This window comes from Psittacula echo (assembly GCF_963264785.1).
Source record: "Psittacula echo genome assembly, chromosome: 23".
NCBI classification, from domain to species: domain Eukaryota; kingdom Metazoa; phylum Chordata; class Aves; order Psittaciformes; family Psittacidae; genus Psittacula; species Psittacula echo.
Window position 1 is genome coordinate 5,182,005 of NC_137748.1, and position 21,964 is coordinate 5,203,968.

The 21,964-nt window shown below is 63.6% G+C and overlaps 2 protein-coding genes across 5 annotated transcripts; both read right to left on the bottom strand.

The window, feature by feature from the left end:
• Window positions 1-2,220: 2,220 nt before the first annotated feature.
• Window positions 2,221-6,930, bottom strand: CDC6 (cell division cycle 6). 4 transcript variants are annotated; one of them, XM_080633731.1, is made up of 13 exons: window positions 6,795-6,896; window positions 6,191-6,273; window positions 5,256-5,466; window positions 4,788-4,994; window positions 4,497-4,696; window positions 4,190-4,353; window positions 3,959-4,065; window positions 3,704-3,837; window positions 3,524-3,624; window positions 3,355-3,419; window positions 3,029-3,228; window positions 2,774-2,897; window positions 2,221-2,668 (listed from the first exon to the last, which is right to left on the bottom strand). In XM_080633731.1, the coding sequence occupies exons 3-13, from the start codon at window positions 5,455-5,457 to the stop codon at window positions 2,382-2,384; spliced, it is 1,791 nt and encodes a 596-aa protein (XP_080489857.1). In that variant the 5' UTR covers window positions 5,458-5,466; window positions 6,191-6,273; window positions 6,795-6,896; the 3' UTR covers window positions 2,221-2,381. The 4 variants fall into 4 exon arrangements, with proteins under 4 accessions (XP_080489857.1, XP_080489856.1, XP_080489854.1 ...); XM_080633730.1 differs by lacking the exon at window positions 6,191-6,273 and having other exon boundaries at window positions 6,795-6,930; XM_080633728.1 differs by lacking the exons at window positions 6,191-6,273; window positions 6,795-6,896 and adding an exon at window positions 5,631-6,099.
• On the bottom strand, window positions 6,601-21,161 carry WIPF2 (WAS/WASL interacting protein family member 2). The gene is made up of 8 exons (XM_080633732.1): window positions 21,064-21,161; window positions 11,608-11,725; window positions 11,002-11,134; window positions 10,722-10,847; window positions 9,646-10,305; window positions 8,297-8,506; window positions 8,091-8,192; window positions 6,601-7,306 (listed from the first exon to the last, which is right to left on the bottom strand). Exons 2-8 carry the CDS (start codon window positions 11,662-11,664, stop codon window positions 7,266-7,268), a joined length of 1,329 nt encoding a protein of 442 aa, XP_080489858.1. The 5' UTR covers window positions 11,665-11,725; window positions 21,064-21,161; the 3' UTR covers window positions 6,601-7,265.
• Between the last annotated feature and the right edge of the window lie 803 nt (window positions 21,162-21,964).

Here is a 21,964-nt window from a genome sequence, read left to right on the forward strand (position 1 = left end):
GCTGGCTCCCACAGGGTCCCTGGGGCCACCCAGAGCAGCGCTCCTGTGCCTCAGTTTCCCCCCTACAGGTGAGGTGGAATCCCCGGGCCCAGTATGGGCAGTGAAGTCTGAGCACCCACAACCCGGCACGGCCACCGGCCCCCTCCCCAGCATGGTGCTGCTGCTGCTGCGGCGAGGCCCAGCCGCCGGCATGTGCTCAGCCCAGAGGAATGCACCAAATCACTGCCAGATGTGCGCAGAGGCCACCCTGCCACCCCCTCCAGGGCCCACCGGGCACCAGAGACCCTGCAGCACCCCATTGTGGGGCTGAACCCCCCAATGCCCGCATCCTGTCTGCCCACAGCTCCCAGCCCCAGCCTGTCCCATGGCGTCGGGGTGCCGAGGTCCAGCAGGACATGGGTGCCAGGACACAGACAAGAGGTGCCATGGGCACAGGGCTGCATCCCCGGTGTCCCCGCAGCGCTCCCTCGGTGCCACCACAGTGGGGTCATGTGGGGTCCTGCCCCACACCCCCGGCCCCGATGCCCACAGGAGCGCAGCCGAGCGGAATGGGGCTGTCAGATGGAATCTGGGTGCCGGCGGTGACGCTGCAGCGGGAGGCGGCCATGCCCAACACGTGGCTGCTTATGTAAGGAGAGTGCAAGGGAGGACAGCGATGGCCGGGGCACCGGGGACACCGCCGAGGGGACACCAGGTCCCCGCTGGGCGCATGTGGCCGGACACGCACACAGAGGGCACAGCACATGTGTGCGGGAGCAGGGGGACACGGGCACACATGTGCTGGATTCAGGGGGACGGGGCCCTGCTGACCCCTCAGCATCCCCATGCTGCTGTGGGGCCGGGGGGTCCCAGGCAAGCAGAGGTGCCCCCACACTGCAGAGGTCTCACCGTGGTGCTGCCGGCCCCTCACTGAGCGGTGCTGAGCGGCTCCGGCACCGCGCAGCTCAACCCATCCGTCTGCGCTATTGATTTTTCACGCACTGCAGCAGAGAGCGGAGCCAGGGCTGGCACGGCCCCGGAGCCGCGTTCCCACGCCATGGGGCCATGTCCCCGTGCCACCCCGCTGTCCTTGTCCCCACCCAGGGCACCCTGCGGACAGCATCAGCACCCTCCAACCTCACCATGGCAGCGGGTCTGGTACCCACCATGCCCTGCCTGTACAGCCACCACCTCACCCAGCACCATGGTGGGCACAGGGGGAATGCGGGGAGCAGGGGCACCGCGGTGCCCACTCGTGTCACCACCACGTCATTGTGGTCACACACACTGCCAGCCGCTTCCTTCCGGCCAGTGCCATCCTGTGCCATGGGGCTGCATCATGGGCACAGGGCAGGATGTGGCTGCTGTGGATGGGAGGAGCAGGGACCCCCCTGGCAGCCCCAGCTCTGCCCACGGGGATGCTGGTACCAGCTCAGCCCCATGGATGGGTGGCCGGGCCGGGGTCCACCACGTGTGATGCCTGGTGAGGGACCAGGGACACAGCCTGGGCTGAACCCGCTTCCCCCCCCGTGCTGCCGCACAAGTCTGACACCAGCAGCTCTGTTATAAATAGCCCTGTGGCAGCAATGGGCTAAGCCGTGCTCAGGGCCTGGCTGGGGCCACCGCCTGCCCCCAGCACTGCCTTGGTTTCCTCACTGCTCCCCACGCTGCAAGTCCCTGTGCCCGGGGCCTCCCTATCCCCAGTGTCCCCTGGCACAGCAGAGACAGGCGGTGCCCAGACAGGGGGTGGGAAAAGGGGGCTGCACCAGGACCCCCAGTTCAATATTGGCCTCCCGCAGCCTCCCCAAGCTCCGCTGCGGCACTGGGACACAGCTGATGTCCCCGCATCCTGCACCCCATGGGGACAGCACCAGGACAGGCCTGGCACACCCCAGGGCCACACCATGGGGACAAAGGAAACTGAGGCACATCGGGGGTACCCAGGCCCCCGGCAGCATGGGGCAGCGAGGGGTGCTGGCTGGGATGGGCAGAGGTGGGGTGCGAGGGCTGGATGTGGGACACTGACGCAGCCCCATCCCCTCCCTGTGTGGGGCCCCCCCAGCCCGGGGAGCCGCAAAATTAGGTCAAAGCGTCTATTATTTAACACAAGCAGAGGAGCTGGGGCCAGGAGCTGGGGGGGGGCTGCAGCCCAGGAGGAAAGGGGCTGGGGGAGGACAGGGCTGGGCCCCACAGCCATAGGGGCAGGAGGGGAATGGGGGGCGCAGAAGCAGGAGCCAGCGCTGAACCAGAACGTGACTTTATTAACAGCAGGAGATAGAGGGGGCCTCGCGGTTGTTCCCCACCTCCATCCCCGCACCCCCTCTGCTCTGAAGGACCAATGTTCCTGTAGCTGTGAGCCACAGAAGGCTCCAAATGAGGTCAGGAGCAACCATGGCCGTAGCTCAAAGCAGGGAGCAGCACCGGGATCCCTCGTGGCCCGGAAATGATAATAACATTAATAATAGTAATAAAATCACCCCAGACCGAGGGCAGGGCTGGGCACACGAGGACTGAGGCCTCCAGGAGCCATTGCCCTGCTCCTGCCATGACCCAGCCAAACCACACCGGCACCAGAATCCCACCCATGGCCACGGGGAGGCTACTGCAGGCCCTGGGCCAGGATGCTGCCCACCAGCACCGCGTCCTGCAGCGCGTGTTCCACTGCTGCTTGATCCAGCTTCAGGGAGACCTGGGCGAGAGATGAGACATGGTCAGTGCCCCGCTGCCCCACTGCCGGACCCCTGCCCCACTTCCTTACTGCCGGACCCCTGCCCCACTGCCAGACCCCCGGTACCTTGGCCAGCCGAGCCTCTTTGGCCTTCTTCATCTCGAGGATGCCGCGGGACTCCAGGAGGGTGACAAGGGACAGACACTCGGCCTGATCCACAGCGGGGAGCTGCTGCCGCCGGCAGACCTGGCTGTAGGTGTCATGGAGCTGGAGCAGACGGAGCAGGAGTTACCCATGGCCCGCTGCATCCAACAGAGACCCCAGGGACACAAACCCGCTCCCCGCATCCAGCCCAGGCAGGGTCCCACCACCGCCGCTCACCTTCCCCAGCGTCACCTCCTGCGCGCGCAGGTGCCGGGTGAGCAGCAGCAGGGAGCAGAGCAGCACCTTCTGCTGCAGGGGGAAGGAGTCCGGGGTCCCCCGGCCCCCCGGTGCCAGCCGGTCCCCGAACACCTCCGAGATCACGCGGGAGACGTGCAGGAGCCCCACGCGCTTGGGGATGGGGGGTGCTGGGGAGTCTCCTGTGGGACAGGGAAGGGCCCTCAGGGGGAGCGAGTGGCAGCCCCAAAAGAGACCCCAGACCCCCACTGAGGTGCCCCCCCCCCCGGGTTTTGGCTCCATCGCTGTGTCCAGCAGCAGCCACTCACCACCAGGCAGTGGCTTGAGCAGCGTCTGGCTCCGCACCTCCAGCTCCACCATCTCCACAGCGCGCCTGGGGAGAGACAGCCCTGAGCACCCAGCACCGGCACCCCCAGTGCGGAGCTCACAAGGGCCACCCCAGCTCTGGCACCGCTGTGTTTTGGGTCCAGCACTGACCTGCAGACATCCAGGGCCTTGCGAGCATCACCGGAGACCGCAGAGACCTTTCGGGCGCAGAACTGGAGCGCGGCAGCATCCAGCACGGGGTCACCAGCCACCTACCAGAGCAGCAGGTACCATCAGCGCTGCTGCCTGCATGGGTGAGCCCCCCCCATATGTCCAGCCCCATGTCCCCACCTGCCCCAGCCGCTCCTGCAGGATGCTGGTGAGCTGCTCCCTGGTGTAGGGGGCGAAGTGCAGCAGCCGGGGGCTGCCGTGGGCACTGAGCCTGGCCAGGCTGCGATCCGTCAGGTCCAGTGCATTGGCCATCCCTGTGGGCACAGCGCAGTGAGGTGAGGAGGGAGCGGGTGGCAAAGGCAAATCCCCTTCAGCTGCCCCAAACCAGGGCAGGTGGTCCCCAGGGCGGGCAGCATCACGGTGCTGTGCACTCACCAACAAGCACAAGCCTGGAGCTGGGCAGCCGGGGCCACTCGAAGAGGGTGTAGAGCACATCCTGCCCCTTGCTCTCCAGCTGGTCCAGCTCATCCAGCACCAGCAAACTGCGAAGGAGGAACCCACGTGAGCCCCAGCTCTGCCCCGCTCACAGCCTCCTGAGCAGGGAAAGCTGCCCCTGGGGTCCCCACCCTTGGGGTATCCCAACGCCACCCTCATGCAGGAACTCACACCATGGGCCCTGGGGCTGTCAGGCGCTTCTCCAGGCTCCGCAGACCCTCCCGGCCGGTGGCTGCGGGCAGACCCAGGGGCTGCGCCAGGGAGGGGAAGACGCAGGAGGGGCTGCGCAGGGACATGCAGTTCAGGACGATGGTTTTGCTCCCAGCGAGCTCATCCTGCCGGGAATGGGAGCGTTAACACCAGCCACAACCCGCTGCCCCCTCCCCTCACCCATAGCGGTGCTTCCCTGCCAACCTGCTCCACCAGCACCCCTAGGGGAGCTCATCCCACCCCTCATCTGCTGCCGCACCCCCTGCACCTTGCAGTCGAGCAGGACACGGCTCAAACAGGCCGTTTTCCCTGTGCCGGGGGCTCCGGAGATGTAGAGGCTGCCGGGCCTGCGGCCGCAGACGTGATCCCGCAGGAACTGCCGGATGATGCCCATCTCCCTCTCCCTGGCGTGGAGGCGGTCGGGCACAGCCGAATGCAGCACCCGCTTTGCCTGCTGGTAACTGGTGCCTGTGCCAGCAATAGGGAGAATTCGGGGGGGGGGGGGGTAACGTGGTGCTGCCGGGACCCTGACCCCATCCCGCTCCCTGATCCCGCTCACCTTCCTGCCGGAAGAGCCGGGCGCGGGCTGGCCCCGAGCTCCGGGGGGTCTCCTGCCCCCCGCGCCATGGGCACGGTCCTGGGCTGTTGGGCTTCTCGGGGGAGGCCGGGGGGTCCCCGAAGAGCAAGCGGCGGCCCTGGTTCTCCTTGCTGCGCTTGGCTGGGGAGCAGGGCAGGGCGCGGGGCACGTTGCAGAGGTTGTCATCACCTGCGATGGGTCAATAGAGGGGGTGAGCACATGGGCCTGAGCAAGAGGCCATTGGTGACACGGGGCCGCCCTCCATGGGGGGGAAGCTTCGTGCTTCAGCCCTTCCCAGCCTCCCGGAAGCAGCGTTTCCTCCTGAAACCAGCGGAGGCCACGGCCGCGGCTGCACAAGGGACAGGGCAGAGCCGGGGCCACCCGCCTGCCCCATGGCCCGATCCCACAGCAGCCCAGGAAGCGGATGAACCCCCCTCCCCCAACCCTCACCCAGGCGCTTGCGGGGGCTCAGAGGCAGCGCTTCCGTCCGGGCCGAGCTTGTGTCCGGGCCGGGATGCGCCGGCCCGGGGGAGAGCCTCAGGACGGGGGGACCGGAGCCGCTCTTGGCCGGGGGGGTGGCGACGAGGCGGGCGCTCCTCCTGCGGGGGAAGCCGATGGTGCTCTGGTGCTGCGCGCTGCGGGTGCTGGCCATGGCGCGGGTCTGCGGGGGGAGCGGGGACAGCGGTCACACAGGGGGGCAGCGGAGGGAAGGAGAAGGGCCCCAGTCCGGTGGGGAGTCCCACAGCCCCCCTGTGCCCCCCGGATCTCCCAGCCCAGCCCCACGGCTCAGACCCCGGTCCCGGTCCCCCCGCTACCGGTACCAACCTCCTGGCGCCAACTCAGCCTCAGCTCCAAGCTTCCCGCCACCAGGCCAACCTGGCCCCGCCCCCTCCTTCTCCATTGGCTGCGGCCCCCACCTCCGAGACCAATCGCAAAGCTCAGCGCCCCCCGCGCCGCTCCCGGAGGGGGAGTGGCCACCGAGAAGCCAATGGGAGGGGGAGCCCGAGGCCTGGCGGGCGGGGTAGTGCTCGGCGCGCGAAGCATGCTGGGAGGTGTAGTCTGCTGGGGCTGGGTCCCAGCGCCCGCCGAACTGACCGCGAGTGTCCCCCGTCCTGCTTCCCAGGGGTTCCAGTGCTCCCAGTCCCGCCTTCCCAGTCGCTCCAGCATCCCCAGTCCTGCTTCCCAGGGGTTCCAGTGCTCCCAGTCCTGCTTCCCTGCGCTCTCACTGACCCAATCCTGCCTTCCCGATAGTCCCAGCGGTTCCACCATTCCTAGCACCACATCCCTGTTCCCCAACCCCAAAGAGTGGAGGGGGCCCTGAGGACCCTGCCCCCCCCCCCCCCCCCCCCCCGCAGTGCTCCCGAGCAGCCACATTTCTTTATTACTTTTATTTAAATGCCATTTCCAGCTCCTCGGGGTTAATTCTGTCCCCTCTTAATCCAGCCCCCGCTGGGGGGGTCTGCCAGCGCTGGGGGAGAACCTTTGTATTGAAACCTTATTTACGGGGGCGGAGGGGGGCTCGTCCTCCAGCGCAGCCCCTCACCCCGCCTCGCTCCACCTCCATACAAACCCCAAAGGAAGCACAGGACAGTTAGAGGGGAGGGGTTAGTACACCCGCAACGGCCCCCCCCCGCCTCTGGTAGTACAAAAGAGATCAGTAACTACAGTTAATATCCAGCCCCCCCCAGCATGGTGAGGAATGCCAGAGAAACCAGCCCAGTACCAACAGCAGGGACAGGGGTAAGGCAAAACGTCAGCCGGAGCACCCCCCCCCGGCACGGGTCCCCCCGCCACCTAAGAGAACAAATACCACCCCCCCAAGTAACAGCAGCCCCAGTTTGCTCCATGGATAATTAGTGTTTTCCCGTTAAAATGCTCCAGTTCGGGAATTCAGCGTTAAAAGCCGGGTGCCTCCTCATCCCATCCGACCCCAGCGCTGTGGGAAGGGGTTCTGGGTGGGGGAGAGCAGGAAGGGGGGTTCCCACTCACCCCCTGCTCCTCCACTGGCTCCTGTGCAAAACAGCAATCGGCTGTGCCGGGATAAGGAAGCTCCATCCCAACATCCCGGCTGCCCCTCGCTCTGTCGGTGATCCCGCAGCACATCCAGCTCCTGCCCTATCCCAGCTCCTCTCCAAGCCCTTGCTCTGCCCCAGGGAATCGGGCACTGAGATACCCCTGGTCCCGACAGCTCTGCCCCAAGTCCTTGTGTCTGGCTCCCGAGCTGCAGCGGGATACCAGGGACCCGGGATCTGCGACGAGGGAGGAGGAAAGGTCCCATTTGTCCCGGGGGAGATGCATAGATGAGGATGGAGGGAGCTGGGCTGGGGGAAGCTGCTCGTCCTGGGAGAACCAAAGACGCTGGGAGTTTCTCATGCAGGGAGGTAGGGAGGGTCCGGCGGAGGAAGGGGAAGGAGGTCTCCATGTGTCTGCTCAGGATCAATCCGTGTGTGCAGCCCGCTTTCACCTGGGGATGGGGGGCAGAGGGGGGGCCCCACGTGTAGCTGAAGGACAAGAAAAGCTCAATGAAACTACAGCCTGCACCATGCAATCTGCATTATTCCCGTGTGCCACCTCTCCATGTGCCAGCCCTGGGTCAGGGTCTCCATCCTGGTGCTCCCAGAACAGGATCCAGGCCACCTACATTCCCTCCTCCACATCCCCACATCAGCTGCCTCCTCCTCCCCTCCCTCCCCAATCCATGCGGAGATCCAGAGGCTGGGATTTGCGCCTGGCACCAGCCGCTGCAGCACGCACGGAGAGCTCCAGGCTCTTCAAATCACCATTAAACATTCATTGCTCTAAAAATAGACGAGCATCCCATTCTCCCCGGAGTCTCCTGCGGGATCCGCAGGGCTGACGTGCAGCAGAGGCGCACCAAGGGCACTCTGCGCTGTGCTGGCAGCGCTGGGCCCATTCTGGGGTGCAAAATGGGGGGTCCTTCACCCCCAAATCCCTGCCCAACACCGGTTTAGCAGCAGGACCAGCTGCTGGGCTCCTTCTGGAACCACTCCAGCACCAAAGGTGCTCAGCACAGGCAGGATTGAGCCCTGCAGCATTTCTCTGTGCAGGCTGCCTTTGGGACTCAGGTCCCAGGGCACAGGGGACACGGATCAGGAGCCTGGGGCTCAGAGGGGCTCATACCAGTCCCTGCATGATCCACCCTGAGCAGGGACAAAGAGGACAGCGTTGGCCATAGGTGCTCTGCTGTCGCCTCCTGCCATCGTGGAGCATGCGGGAGGGGAGCCAGGGACTGTGGGACACCTCCTCCTCCTCCTCCTCCCTTACCTCTGTTCGTTTTGCTGGGGTAGATTCTCTGGAAGTATTTATATTCTTCTGGGGCTGGGAAGTCTTCAACGGGATGAAAGGAATACTTGGATTCAAAGTCATCTGCAGAGAAGGAGGAACAAGGAGCAGGTCAGGGCGGGCAGATCCAGATGGGCACCAAAGGGTTCCCCCCCGCCCCAGCTCAGCCCCGCCGGGGTCCCACTCACCCAGGAACGCTCTGACGGTGGCGATGGAGTCCCGGTGCCCGTTGCGCACCGGTGGCGGCGGCGGGGGGGGCCCGGCCGGTGTCCTCGTGGGGGGCGGCGGTGGCTTCCCCCGGCTGGGGGGCTCGGTGGAGCCGTGCAGTCTGTAGGGGGGCGGAGGGGGGGGGGCATCACGGCCCCCATTGCGCAGCAGCGGCGGAGGGGGCGGTGGAGCTGCAATGAGAGCTGGGTCAGCGCCGGCGCGGCCACCGCAGCCTGCCAAGGCTCGGCATCCCCAGGGCAAACCCTCCCCTCCGGCAGCAGGGCCAAGGACATCCTCCAAGGAAGCTTTCCAGGCCGGCTGCTGAGCCAGACCACGCCAGCGGCCAGCACAGCCGGCCAGGGATGCTCCCACATGCTCCCAGAGGAGATTTCCTGCTTGCTCACATCTACATTCCTGCAGTCAGCCTGTGCCCCTCGGCTCAGCTGCTCCAGCCCCTGCACACTCCCAGCCTGGCCTCTGCACAGAGGGGATCCAAGGAGCCCGCACACACAAGGGTTTGAGGGCAACTCCATGTGAAGGCAAGATGCTGCCTGCCAGGGCTGGGAAACCACATCCCCACTGCCACCGAGGTGGTGACAGCACCCACAGCCCCTCTGACCCACCTCTTGCTCCTGCCCAGCCTCCCCCGGATGCAGTGGCAGCTCATGCCCCTCATTAGGCTAATTACAGCCAGGCTGAGGGAGCAGATCCCCAGCTGTAGCTCAGAGGAGGGATTCTGGCAGGGCCGGAAGGACAGAGTGGCTTTGGCAGGGGACCAGGCGGGAGCTGCGGTCTGGACCCGGAGCCCAGGAGCGCACGGGGGGGGCACCGGGATGAAGCCATCGCTGCTCCCAGCCCCGGAGAACCCAGGACAGTTCCCAGGGGCCGCAGGGCAGTGTCCAGCTGCACCACCATGGGAAGGGCTTCTCCCTGCTCTGCCACAGCTTTCTGTCACCAAGCCAGTGACATTCAGGAAGCTCAGGGGAGCAGCCACAACGTACACGGCTCTGGCTCCACCGTGTCCTCACCTCCCACCCCAGGAGGACGCACCAGTCTCACAGGCAGGAGCTGCACAGCCACAACCCACCACCAGCATCAGGCCTCAAAGGAGCTGGATAAACAGGACAGGACCAGGGACATGGATTAAATGGGACAGTGAAGCTACTGCCCCTGGCTCAACCCCTACACCGAGGAGAAGCCTCACTGCACCCTGGAGCTCGCTCTTCCCCCAGCATCTCCTACCAGCCACCAAACACCCCATGGGCAGGACCCACCATGGCTGCTCCCAGGCACCAAAGGAGCCTGGTCCAGCACAGCAAATGGCTCTTACCTGCTCCCCGGCTGGGGGGGTCTCTGGCTGGTGGAGGGGGGCGACTGCTCTGGAGAGATGGGGAGGCTGAAGCGGGTGGCAGCGGTGCCAGACCCCGCAAAGGGCCCGGCGCCTTCCTGTGCAAGGAGTTGTGTCTCTGCGGCAGCTCCGGGGCGGATTCGTTGATGGGGCTGGAAGGGCCATTGGGGACACTGGGGGGCTGTCGATAAGGGGGTGGCGGGGGGGCGAGGGACTGGCCCTGAGCCCCTGCCCCAGTCCGGATGCTGACTGGGGAGGGGGGGGGTTTGATGGGCGGTGGGGCCGGGGGCCCGTCCCTGCTGGCGGGCAGGCGCTGTCCTGGGGTGGGCGGCAGCGGCTTCTCCCGGTTGTAGGGCGAGACCTTGGCGCTGTGCGCTGGGGGGGGAGCCGGGGGGGCGGTAGCACGGCGGCCCGGCGGGGGGGGCGGGGGGGCGGACGAGCTGTGCTTCATGCCGGTGCTGCCGGCAGCGTTGGGCCGGGACAGGTCCGGCAGCGACGGCCTCTGTGTGCGCGGCAGCTCCGGCGGCGAGCCCCGGCTGTTGTCGGCATCATCTTGAGGTCGGGTGTTGCTGGCCGGCACCGGGGGCCTGGGGGCAGCTGCTCTGGAGCCGGGGACTTGCAGGGTTTGCTTACCCGAGCTGTCTGTGGGGAAGGAGAGCAGAGGGAGGGAGGGAGTGGCGATGTGAGGCGCTGCGGGGCAGCGTGCCTGTGCGGAACGCTGTCTGGCACAGGCAGGGAGCTGGCACCGTGCTCAGCCACACACGGCTCCTCTCTCACCACTGCTCTGCGCTCTCTGCCTTGCTGGGAGGCAGGCTGCCACAGACAACAGCAGAGAGAAAACGCTGTGCAGCACACACAACACCAGGGCCCTCCAAGGAGGTTTGTGTTGTGGGTCCCCATGGCACGGAGTGTGCAGCTTGCCCGCGGCCACTCGTGGGGTGTTGATTTGCCGCTAAACAGCTGAAATCCCCAGGGAAGTACAGCAAAATCCTCAACCCCCTCCTGCTCCGGGACCTCCGCAGGGAACCACACACAAACCACAAGCAGGAGGCCATTACCTGAGCTGTCCTTTGCTCCCACGGGTCTCAGCTTGGGAACGCCGCCTTGGAAGAGGCCGCCCTTTGGCTGGATCGCAGCTGAGCTAGAGCTGTAGCTGCAGCCACCACCAGCACTGCCTTTAGGCTCTGAAAGGAGAGAGGCAGAGAGGTTAAGCCTGGTATTAGCTCCTCCAGCAACATGAAGGCACTGGAAACCAGATGGGTGAGAGCTCAGAAGCTGTCCTGAAGGACACAGCAGCACCCGGCGCAGGGCTGAGAGCCCCCCGGGGACAGGACTCACTCTCCAGGATCGGTGCGCTCCGGTCATTGATTTGTGTCACCTTCTTTAGCTTGGTCCCTTTGCAGATGTCCTGCAGGAGGGCCCCGCGGCCCCGCTGCTCCTCTCGGCTCAGTTTCGGTGGCTCTGTGTTCGCCTGCAGACAAGCAGCAGCTGAGCAGCTCGCCTGTGCGCACGCACACCCCGACCCACAGAGCAGGCACAGCCCCACTCCACCTCCCCACTTCTCCTCCCCAGCCCCTGCCAGCAAACATCCTTCTCCACACAGAGCAATAGGGCTGCCCCAGGTTATGCTGCTCTTCTATGGGACAAGGCTGAGACCCCATCCTACCTAGACCCAAAGCACAGCTCAGCCACAGCCACGTGGAAGACCCCCAGCTCTCCCCATTGAGCCACCAAGGAGCAGAAGACACTAATGCAAACAACAGCCACATGCAGCCCCCTCCACGTACAGACTCTGCTGAAGGGGAACTGAGGCACAGCCCATGGACCACCTGAAGCTCTCACAGGCTGGACGTGGGGAGGTCCAGAGACAGCTCAAAGGGCCCTGGCAAGCAGCACCATGTGGAGATGAGGGCCCAGGTCACTGGCAGCAGGAGCAGCTCTTACCTGGCTGAAGGTGGGAGGCGGCGGGGGCCCGGGCGGCGGCGGCGGCGGGATCGGCATCCTGGCCCCGCTCCGGCGGCTCCGGCGGCTCAGAGGTGGGGACAAGCCTGGTCACTCATGCCTGTGGGAAAGGAGGAAGCGGTCAGGGACTGGAAGGGAAAGCCAGCGAGCAGAGAAACATGGCCCCAGGCCAGTGTGCTCCTGCCCTGTGCTGGAGCTCCTGCGGGGCAGAGCCTGGGGCTGCTCTCTCCCAACACCCTGGAGCAGCAGAGGTGGGAGCCAGCACCATCCCCTGCCCCATATGAGCAGGGCCCCCATCCCAGCACAGAGCCTGAGCTAAAACCCCGCACATTTCCCACACGACCGCCTTGCTCAGCAGAGAGAACCCGGCTGAGCTAATCCTGCACCATGACTCCAGCTCCTTCATCTGCAGCCAGAGGTTGCTCACATGGAAGTGTGAAAGGAGCCCAAAGCCTCTGCTGTCAGCAGGCACCGTGGCCAGCCCTGGCACACGTCCCCGGCAGCCACCAACACCACTAAACCTGCCACCGGATCACCCAACACCCCAAAGGCTGCCTGCGCCCGCTCCATTTACACAGCTCTGAAGCACGCCTCGAAGCTGCCCGAGCAGGCAAGGAAACCACCTCTCCTTACACCAATCTGATTACATTTCAATCCATCTCATCACAAGGCCAAAACCACCCTGTCCCACGCCATGGCTCACCCAGGACGGATCCCAGGCCGCACAGTGCTTCACCAGTGGGGCTCCGCAGAGCCCGGCTGCTCCCATCAGCACCGGAGACTGAGCACGGAGGAAGCAGGGACAGGAAGAGCCTGAATCACCCGGAGATCACAGGATGGGCCCCTGGCAAGCTCGTGCCTCTGACAGCAGCGCACAGGTAGCACTGTCCCAGCAGCACCGGCTCAGGGAATAGGAATGTGGTGACTGGAGGCCTCACTCGGCACTCCAGGAGTTTCAGGTGCTCGGGGCAGACTGAGAGGCAGGGGATAAATGCCCCTTTCTGTACCAACGATGTCCTTCCCATAGGAAAACGTGCTCCCTAACCACTGAAGTGGAAGACAATACCAGCATGAGGTGAGAACAGGGAAGTTTCACACCTGAGGCTTCCAACTTCCAATCCATGACCTCCAGGGCACGCGACAGACACATCCACCATGACAGTGAAAGCTTCTTTATGACCCAGGCACCAAAACCAAGGTGCCCACAACCTCTAAATGGTTTCTATCAGGTATTAAAAACCCTCCTGAGACTCACCTTCTACCAGAGAAACTACAGTTTATTGAAGCCACGGCACATGGAGGCCAGAGGAAGAGCCGGTCCATCCTCACGTGTCAGACATTCCCACTCCCTGGCACGGCAGAGGTGTGAGAACAGGAGAAGGGGAGCAGCAGCATTGCTGCGGTGCCAGCGGCTGCCCTGGAGTGAACCAGCAGCTCTCTGCGGTTCAGGAGGAGAAATAACTTCAACTGCCTTTTAATTAAAAGCAGCTCTTCTTCCAAGTGAGAAGCTCCCCTAGTGCAGACACCGTCACTGGGAAGACGTTCCTCCCTCTATCTCCCGGCCTTGCCTAAGTCACCTGAGATCTGGTGTTCTCTGATGGCACCAGCCACACCTCCGCAGAGCTGGGAATGAACCTGCCATGACTCAGTAAGTCCTTGTCCACCTCACCAGGGAAGCCAGCTCATTCCTGCCTCTTGGAAACACACCACCCCCCGACACGTGCCGTGCAACTTTGCTCCAGACCGAGCTTGAAGCCTCGCACACCTCCATCAACTCCTCCTTCAGCCCCACCAAGCCGGGACGCTCCTCAGACTGGAACGAAGCCTGGCAAACCCATTCAGCCTGCACCTTTCCCACCAGAGCAAGAGCAGAGACGGCTCAGAACGTGCTCGTCTGGCACTGCCGGGACGTGTTGCAACAGGAATGCTTTTCCCCCGTGCTGCTTCCCACCCCGCAGCAGGATGGAAGGGCCGGGACAGCGCTAGAGGCTGCCAGGGCAGAGCGTGACGGCGGGGGCACAGGATGGGCAGGAGAGCCCCGGCCTCTTTGGAACTCCAACAGCAGGAGGTAATTATCAGAGATCGAGCTGAGAAACGTGCCAGGTAATGAGACTCCTGCCTGGGTCTCATGTGTCACAGGCCTGAGCCAGCACAGGATTGGTGCCAGCCCTGCCGGTTGTCACCTCCGCGCCCGACCCACGGGAACAGAAACACCTCCTCCTCATCACCAACCCGTTACGCTCCCGCTGGTTACTCACAGGGTGACGTTTCCCACCCGGCTCTGCACCTCAATGGCACCTGGGGTCACCGGAGCTCCGTTAATACTCCTGTGACAGGGACACAGGCAGGCGGACAGCGGGAAGTCAGTGCCAGAACACAAGTCATGGCTGCAAGGGAAGCGCGCTGCTCGGGTCCCCCCACGTAAGCCCTGCGTCAGGGGACAATCCCAACGTGACATTACTCCTGTAAGCAGAGCCGGCGAGGAGAGGGGTATTTCTACAAAGAAACCATGAGTCATTACCTCCCCATATCTACCATGCCCTTCAAAACCAGCGCTGCACCGAAACCCGCACTCAGATAAAGGCTGTGACCTAGAAGAGCGAGAGGAGAGGAAAGAAGAATTGAAGCTCAAGCAGCTTGAGGAGATACTGAATTCCTGAGAAAGGGGTCATTTCGTTTCAGCACACGGCCCCGTTCAGGTTGTGGATTAACAGCAAAGGTCACGTTGAAAAACCCAACTCAAGAGGCACCGGACTCAGCACATGGTGGCTGCTGATTATTTCATACCATGAGAAACGCCGAGCCCTCTGGGTGGGAAGGCCAGAGTGCCTTTGAAATAAAGCCTAAACCTTGAGTGTCCATGAAGACAGCCACAGCTGATAAAGATTAGGGAGACACAGCTAAATCCTCCAGGAACACAACACCAAGCGGAGCTCTCCCAGCGCTGCTCACCACCCCTTCATGGCTGGTGTATGCCTGACGGAAACCATGCCCTTTGAAACAATGCTGCTCTGACAGCCGCCTTCTCCGCGTGCCTCCTCCTTTGTTCTTCGTTACCAGGGATCCTTTCACCGAGCCAGAGCTGAGCCTCTGAGAGCTCCCTGTGCTCGCAGGGAAAGTGCTTTGAAAGACCTGAATCGGGGCAGGAGAGACCCCTGTGAGATCAGAGCACAGCAGAGCGCAGCCTGGGGTAAGGCAGGAGGGGCAGGTTCGCACCTCGGCTTCCCCTGGAAAATGAAAGCACAAACCCAAGGAAGCTGTGAGGAACCCGAGGGAAGAGAACGCGTGAAGAGCTCTTGCTTTGGAGCGCAGGGAGTTCACTGAAACGAGGTGACCCTGCAGAAAGCTGCTGCTCAGCAGCCACGCTGGACCCTCCCCACCACCACCGCAGTGTGTCAAGTCAGCCCTCCCCGGACAACCCTGCCTTCAAACCACTGTTAAACCCCAGGAGCGTGCCATTCAGCAGCCCCCCTCTGCCATAAACCAGCTGAATTAGCCAGAGCTGGCTGGGACAAGACTACACGGCACATTTTTCAAGTCCACATTTGCTGAAGGGAGATGAAATGTCTTCTCCAGCACAGCAAGCAAAGCAGCCCCGGCTCCTGCTCACCCCTCGGGGGGCTTTGCTGTTGTAGCAGAACAGGCAGCAGTGACCTTCAGCCGCCGTGTCCTCGCCTTTCAGGGGGATTTGGGTGCTGTGGCAGATTTGTATTTCACAGCTACGCCGCAGCGAGCCTGCATTTGCAAAGGCGAGATGAAGCTTCATCCTCAGGGAGGCAGCGGCTTTGAACTGCAGATCAAGAGGAATTTCCAGCCCTCTGATGTCGGCTGCAGAATGCAGCTGCACCGGTTTGGGGATGACTTCCAAGGCTGGACCTCTGAAACACCCTCCCTCCCTCCCGCCTCGCAGGGTGCCTTTATCTTCCACCTCTTCCCATCCCAAGCCTCAGTTACCCTGAGCGCTGCCCTTCCCCATTCAGAGCCTGTCCTCCAAAGGCTGACATTTCTGCCCGCTCCCGAGGAGCGGGGGCTCCGGCAGCACCGAGGATGCGACATAAATAATTTATCCTGAAAGACAGCAGCGCAGGATTTGAGGTCATTCAGGCTTTTCAAATCATATCAGCATGCGCTGAGAGAGCGAGCTGCCATCTCCATTTGGAGCGCCTCAAAGAGCTGGTGCATCCCTGCGTGCAGACACACAGACACACTGCAGCCCCGCGGGACGCAGACGTTCACTCTCAATTATTCACGACCCACGGGCACTGACAATGCGTTTTTAACAAACCCCCTCAACACAACAGTTCCGGATGCCTCCGGCCTCAATTCCACAGCCACGGCTTCCCCAGCCCAGCCATGGGACCCCGGAGTCGGGCTGGCCCTTAGCAGCTTTCTACCCAGCTCAGCTCGGTTCACTTGGTAGAGGAAACCTTTGATCAGGAGCAAGGAACTGCAGCTTGACATTAGGCTGCAGCAAAGAGCAGGAAAAGCCCATCCCAGGAGAGCTCAGAGATTTCCCTGCCTCTCCCCATCCCATGTGCCAGGCGAGAAGGGAAAGGAAACTGGGGAGGGAGAGGGTGGCACCCGAAAGGAGCGGGCAGGAACAGCTCTGAACCACTGCTCTCTGATGGACATCTCCAATTGTTCCAGCGGGAGGAAGCGGAGGGAGACGCGCGGACTTCCCGACGACCCACGGCTGGGAATAACGTGCTGCAGGGCCCACGCCTCGCCGAGAACAATGCACTGGATGGAAAGCAGCTCCTGAGCCTGGTGCTGTTAGTGGAGAGCTCAGATTAAAATGACTTCTTATCAACTGCCCCTCACCGCAGGTTCCAGCATCCCCTGTGCATTTAGAGGGAACGGAGCTGGATGGAGCCACCCGAGCTGGGAGCTCCTTGAGAAGCAAGAAAAACACTGGTGGCTTCAGGCTGCTCCAAGCAGGATGGGAAGCAAAGAAAAGCTCCAGCCGCCTCCAAGAGCCTTTGAAAGTGGCTGACACGTTAGCAGTGAAGAGCAAGGGCACCGAGCAAACCCACAGCTCTGGAACCTGACAGCGCACAAAGTTATCTGGAAAGCAGCACCAGATGCTCCATGGCAGCAGCAGCCTCACACGGGAGCAGCAGCCAGGCTCCAGCTCCAGCCTGCCCCCCCGAGTTGATGCTGTCACTACTGCAGCAGGTCTGAGCCAGGGACAGCACAAAGCCAAATAAAGCACGTGAAGTGGATGGCACGGAGCTGAAGGCTGAGCTATCAAATCAGCCCCCTTGGTCTGCCCCGACACAGGGAGCTTGGTTAAAACCAGGAACAAACCAGTTGAAAACCCACTAACACATGCTGGAGGTTGCTGTCCCCAGCGGAAAAGCAGTGCCTTTAAAGTACCGCAGGCCTGGCTCCAGCTTAAACCCCTGTACCAGCCTCTGCCTGGGTTCAAACCCTCGGCTTAAACACCCCTGAGACCTCACTGTGCCCTTGCAGCCTTCGCTCTGCAGAGCAGTGCCCAGGGCTGGGTTAGTCCCCCCTGCCCCAGCCAGGAGCCTGCAGAACCCCCATTGGGGTCTCTCCCATCCCTTACAAGGCATCTGTGATGCTCCCTCCCTCTTCCTCTGCTTGAGGTGTCCTTGGGGGAGGCTGAGGACAGAGAGCTCCAGCTCTGGTCCCCTTTGCCACGCCAGCAGCTCTGCCTCCTCACCGCCCTCCTGTGCTGCCTCTTTTGCAAGAGCTGCTCCGTGCCCGGCTGCGGGAAGCAGCCCTGAAGGAGACGAGCAGAGCCGGGCAGGAGGTCTCCTGCTGTTCCACAGCACCCAGCCAAGTGTTCCCAGGGTTTTCCTAGGCAAAGGCCAAGCAGGGATGCACCAGTTCCTAGTCCAGAATACACAGGGCAAGGAACTGAGGCAGAGAGCAAGCTGCTGGGAGGTGCCTGCTGGAAGGGCGCAGTCCCCACCGCAGGATAAAGTCACCCCAAAGCCACAAAGGCCTCGCAGAAAGGAAGCAGCCACTCAGAAACCCATCACTGACTGCTTCTAAAACACTTAACCAGCCAAAGAAACGCATCTTTCCTCTAAGCAGGTCTGTACCCGGAGTCATAAAGAGAACATTTACAAGCTGCCATCGAATCCCCAGCACTTAAGTGTTGTTTTGGGGCAGATGGATGTGCTTGGTGTTTGTGCAAGACCCTACAGCTGCAGAAGCCTCACAAATGGGGCTCAGAGCAAGCAGAGCCTTGCTGAAGGTGCTGAGGGCCCGGCCCCACCATTCCTCACGGCAGCAGTGGGAGGTGGGAGAGCGCGAAGGAAGCACCAAGGGGACCCAGAGCTCTCGGAGCCTCTCCCAGCTGCTCTTCAGAGCAGTGGGTGCCAAGACCACGCTGCGGATGTACAGAGGGACAGGAGGGATTGCTCCGAGATGTGACCCAGGAACGGGGTGTGACAGACACAGACACAGCGACAGGCTCCTTGCAGGCAACCGTGTCCCTCCCAACTCCAGGCAAAGTCACCGGCACCCCTGGGCCCCCGAACCAGGCTCCAGCCCAGGTTTAAGGGAGGAAAACACCACCGGCCCCGCAGGAAGGTGCCCATCACCTTGCCCTGAATCCCAGCACGATGCCCACAGCCCCCCCTGGCCCAGACTACCCAGGAGCCACGCTGTGAGCTGCATCCACAGCCCCCCAACCTGCTCCCGTTGGGAAAGGGGAAAGGGAAGGTCCCTGCAAGCCTCCACACCTGCCCTCAGTGTCTCCCCTTTCTCTTTGAGGGCTCCTCCGGAGCTGCCTCTGCCCTGGCCGGTGCAGCCAGTCCTGCCGAGCAGCACGGATCCCTGCAGTTATGGTACTGCATGCGGGAGACCCCAGAGGAAAGGGAGCGGGGGATGAGCCAAAGGAAGCAGAGAACACCCGAGCCCCAGCACCACGGCCTCTGTGCTGCAGGAGACCCCACAGCAGGTTTGGGTTCCCAGCACTGCAGCCTCCTCCCGGGGCCGGTGACGAAGGAGCCGGCTCAGCTCTGCAAAGACACTTTAATTCTTCACTCAGGTTCACAACCTCAGAGCAAGGAGCAGGCCCTGGAGCTGTGCTCCTGCCAGGGCTGCCCTGGCAAAGGCAGCAGGAGAAACCCAACACGCTCAGCCCCTCGCTACGAGGGCACTTCCTCCCCTGCCGGCTCCCTCCTCCCACCTTTGCTTCCCAACACAAAGCTACTTCTTTGGCAGAGCAAATCTGCCTCCCTTCCAAGCAGCCAGATGTAAGTAAGTAGGTCAGACAAGGACTAGGGCGCCTCGACAACAGCACTTTAAAGGGAAGCAAAGCGGGAAGCGAGCCCTGACCTGGAACGTGCCCCATCACCTCGGCACTGGCACAGGGGGGCCGGCAATGCCTCACCTCACCCAGCAAGAGCAGAGCAGCAGCGTGGCACCGTGCACAGAGACACTGGGGACAGGGTCTAACACCTTGCAGCCACAGCAGCCTAAAGCTTTGCACCCTCACACGGCGCAGGCCTGCTTTTAGTGGCAGAAGCTATCTCAAGCAGACCCTGGTAAAGGTGGCACTGGTCTCCTCTGTCCAGGCACTCCACACGCTCTGGATGGCATTAGCTCCTGTTTGTTCGCGGCAGGATGAAGCCAAAGCCCTCCCTCACCCCTCACGGCACAAAGAGGGGTCTGTGCTCCCGGCCCTGGAGCAGCCATGGGAAAACAGGCTCTGCCTTTGCATTCCAGCAGCAAAGCGTGGCTGCAGGCGGGAGAGCCGGGAGCGCGGTGCGAGACGGGACGGCTCCAGGGAGGCTCAGCGGTGCCGAAACACCTCAGGGACAGGATGCACCCGATAAGCTGAGACAGGCAGGAGCGAAGCCAGGCTGTGAGAAGCAGAGGACACGCTCATCGGGCAGCTTTGCCCCACAGAGCACGGCGGAGCCGGAGCCGGGTGGATCCCTACCTCATCGGCACCCCGAGCCCAAGCCTGCTCAGCTCAGATCCCCTCTGGCAGCCGCTGCACACCGGGGATCAGGCCAGGCCGGAGCAACCTGGGCGGATGCTGCCCGCGGCCAAGTCTGCCAAAGGTAAACCGAGGCCGATTTGGGATGGCGGCAGCGCTCCAAGGCTCAGCACAGCACACGCAGGCTGCGGTCCGCGGCAATGACTTCCATGCAAAACCTCTGCCTCCACCTGGCCTGAGGACGCTGCTGCACCGGCTCCTCGCTGCCTTCCCAACCACCACTTTCCGCCCGGGTGGTGGGATGGGATAACCCGGAGCAGGGCAGTCATGAGGCCTTCAGAGCCGCACATCCATCAGCTGAGGGTCAAGGAGGCAGCCGGCATCTCCTCTCTCTGCATCCCACCCCAAATGCTGCCCAAGTGCAAGCAGGTCAGAGGGGGACCAAGCTAGCGGGTAGCTGGAGCAGAGCCGTGGTTAAGAGCCATGGGGATTCGAGGTTAACCCCCCCAAAAATCAGTCTCTGAGCAGTGCTTGTTAAATAAGTGGGTCGAGAGTGCCCCAAACCAACCCTGGTCTCCCTCGGGTCTGGGCTCGCTGTGATGGGGCAAACCCCAAAACCAGCATCACCAGACCCCGAGGAGGGACCACTTATCCAGGCACATGGATACAACCCCTCTGCTGGGCTCAGCCCTGTGCAGTACGTGTCCCCCACAGCCTGGACCCATCCACATCCCAACCGAGTGCATCGCGGCACACAGGGAACCCCACAAACAGGGAGCTGGGATGGGCAGGAGCCAGCTCTGCAACTGTGCACTCAGACAGGGCTGAGCAGCATCAATTCTGCTGAGTCTTTGCAGGGGGAAAGCCACAGCTGTGCCTCCATCCCAAAGGACGCCCGGCAAACAACCAGCTCCTCATTTCCTTTGCTTACAACCAGCGCTCTGGGGGGCTCCGAAGCGAACCCGCAGCAGGAACGCGGTCCCGAGGGCAGTGGCGCTGCGCCCGCCTCGGCTGCAGCGCTGGTTCCGCGGGTGGGGAGCGCCGGGAGGTCGCGGCCGTGTTTACCCGCAGCAGCGCCCTGCGCCTGCCTCCACCGTGGCACCCGCTGCCGGCCCATGCGGGGCTCCACGCTCGGCTTTGCTCAGGACGAGAGGAGGGACCGGATCGGATCGCGGACCCCGGTGCTGGGTCCCTGACCCCGGGGGCACCGCGTCCCCCCGGCTCAGGAAAGCACAACCGGACACCCGGGAGGCGCGCAGAGCCGGAGCCCTGCTGGTGCGGAGAGAAGGGGGGAACCGGGAGCAGCGGGACCGGGGAGGGGGGAATCCCCTCAGAGCCCCCCCTCCGCCATCACCGCTCCAGCGCAGCCGCTCCCACCGGTAGGAACCGCCCCGGGCCCCGGTGCGATCGTGTCTGCGGGCCCGGACCCTCGCCCCGCCGGCCCCGCGCAGCCCCAGCACCCCCCTCACGTTCACCCCCGAGGCCCCGCAGGCTGCGGCCCCCCCCCCCGCGCTCACCGGCCGCCCGCGGCCTCCTCCCGCCGCACCCGGAAACGCGGCCCCGCGGCGCCGTCCGGCCTCCAGCCGCCGACAGACAAAATGGCGGCCCCCGCCGCTCCTGCGCCGCCCGGGCCGGATGTGGGCGGGCAGCAGCGGGGCGGCAGGGCCGCGCCGCCATGATGGGGAGGTCAAAGGCCATGGCGGGAAGGGCGCCAAGCGTGGCGGCCATGTTGGGAAGGTCAGGGATGCGGCGGGAGGGCCTGGCGCCGCGGGGAGCCGGAGGGAGAGCGGCGGCACCGGGAGGGCTCCGCGCTCCGGGACGAGCCGCCGCAGACCGGAGGTGCCCCCGCAGGCCGGAGCCGCAGCGGCAAAGCGGGGCAACCGCAGCCAGCTCCTCCCTCCGGCCATATTGAGACGGCCGCATGAGCCCGGTGTGGCGGCCATCTTGAGAAGGTCGAGCCCGCCCTGGTCGGTCCCGGGACCCTCAAACCGGGTGCTACCGGCATGACGTCACCGGGCAGAGCCATGACGTCTCTCCCCAGCCATGACATCATCAGACAGGGGCCGGGACAGCCGTTTATTGGGGCTCCGCACCCCCCCCACTGTTGGGGTTTTTTGTGGGGTTTTGGGTTGGTTTTTTTTTTTCCTTTTTTCCTCCTTTTTCTTAAAAAATAAATGTACAATTCCCGACAGCGGCTCCATACAAAATATACACGTCTGGGGGGGCGGGGGGGCACGTACAAAAATAGCGGGGGGGGGGAGGGAGGAGGCCGGGGAGGGCGGGGGGTCCCTGCACCCCGGTCAATGGAAGGGGTCAATGGGGTGCCAAGGGGACACTGGGGGGAGAGATGAGCCCGGGGGTCCCCAACCCCCCCCATTGTGCTGAGGGTGGGGGCAGCGCCCGGCTGTGCCCCTCACC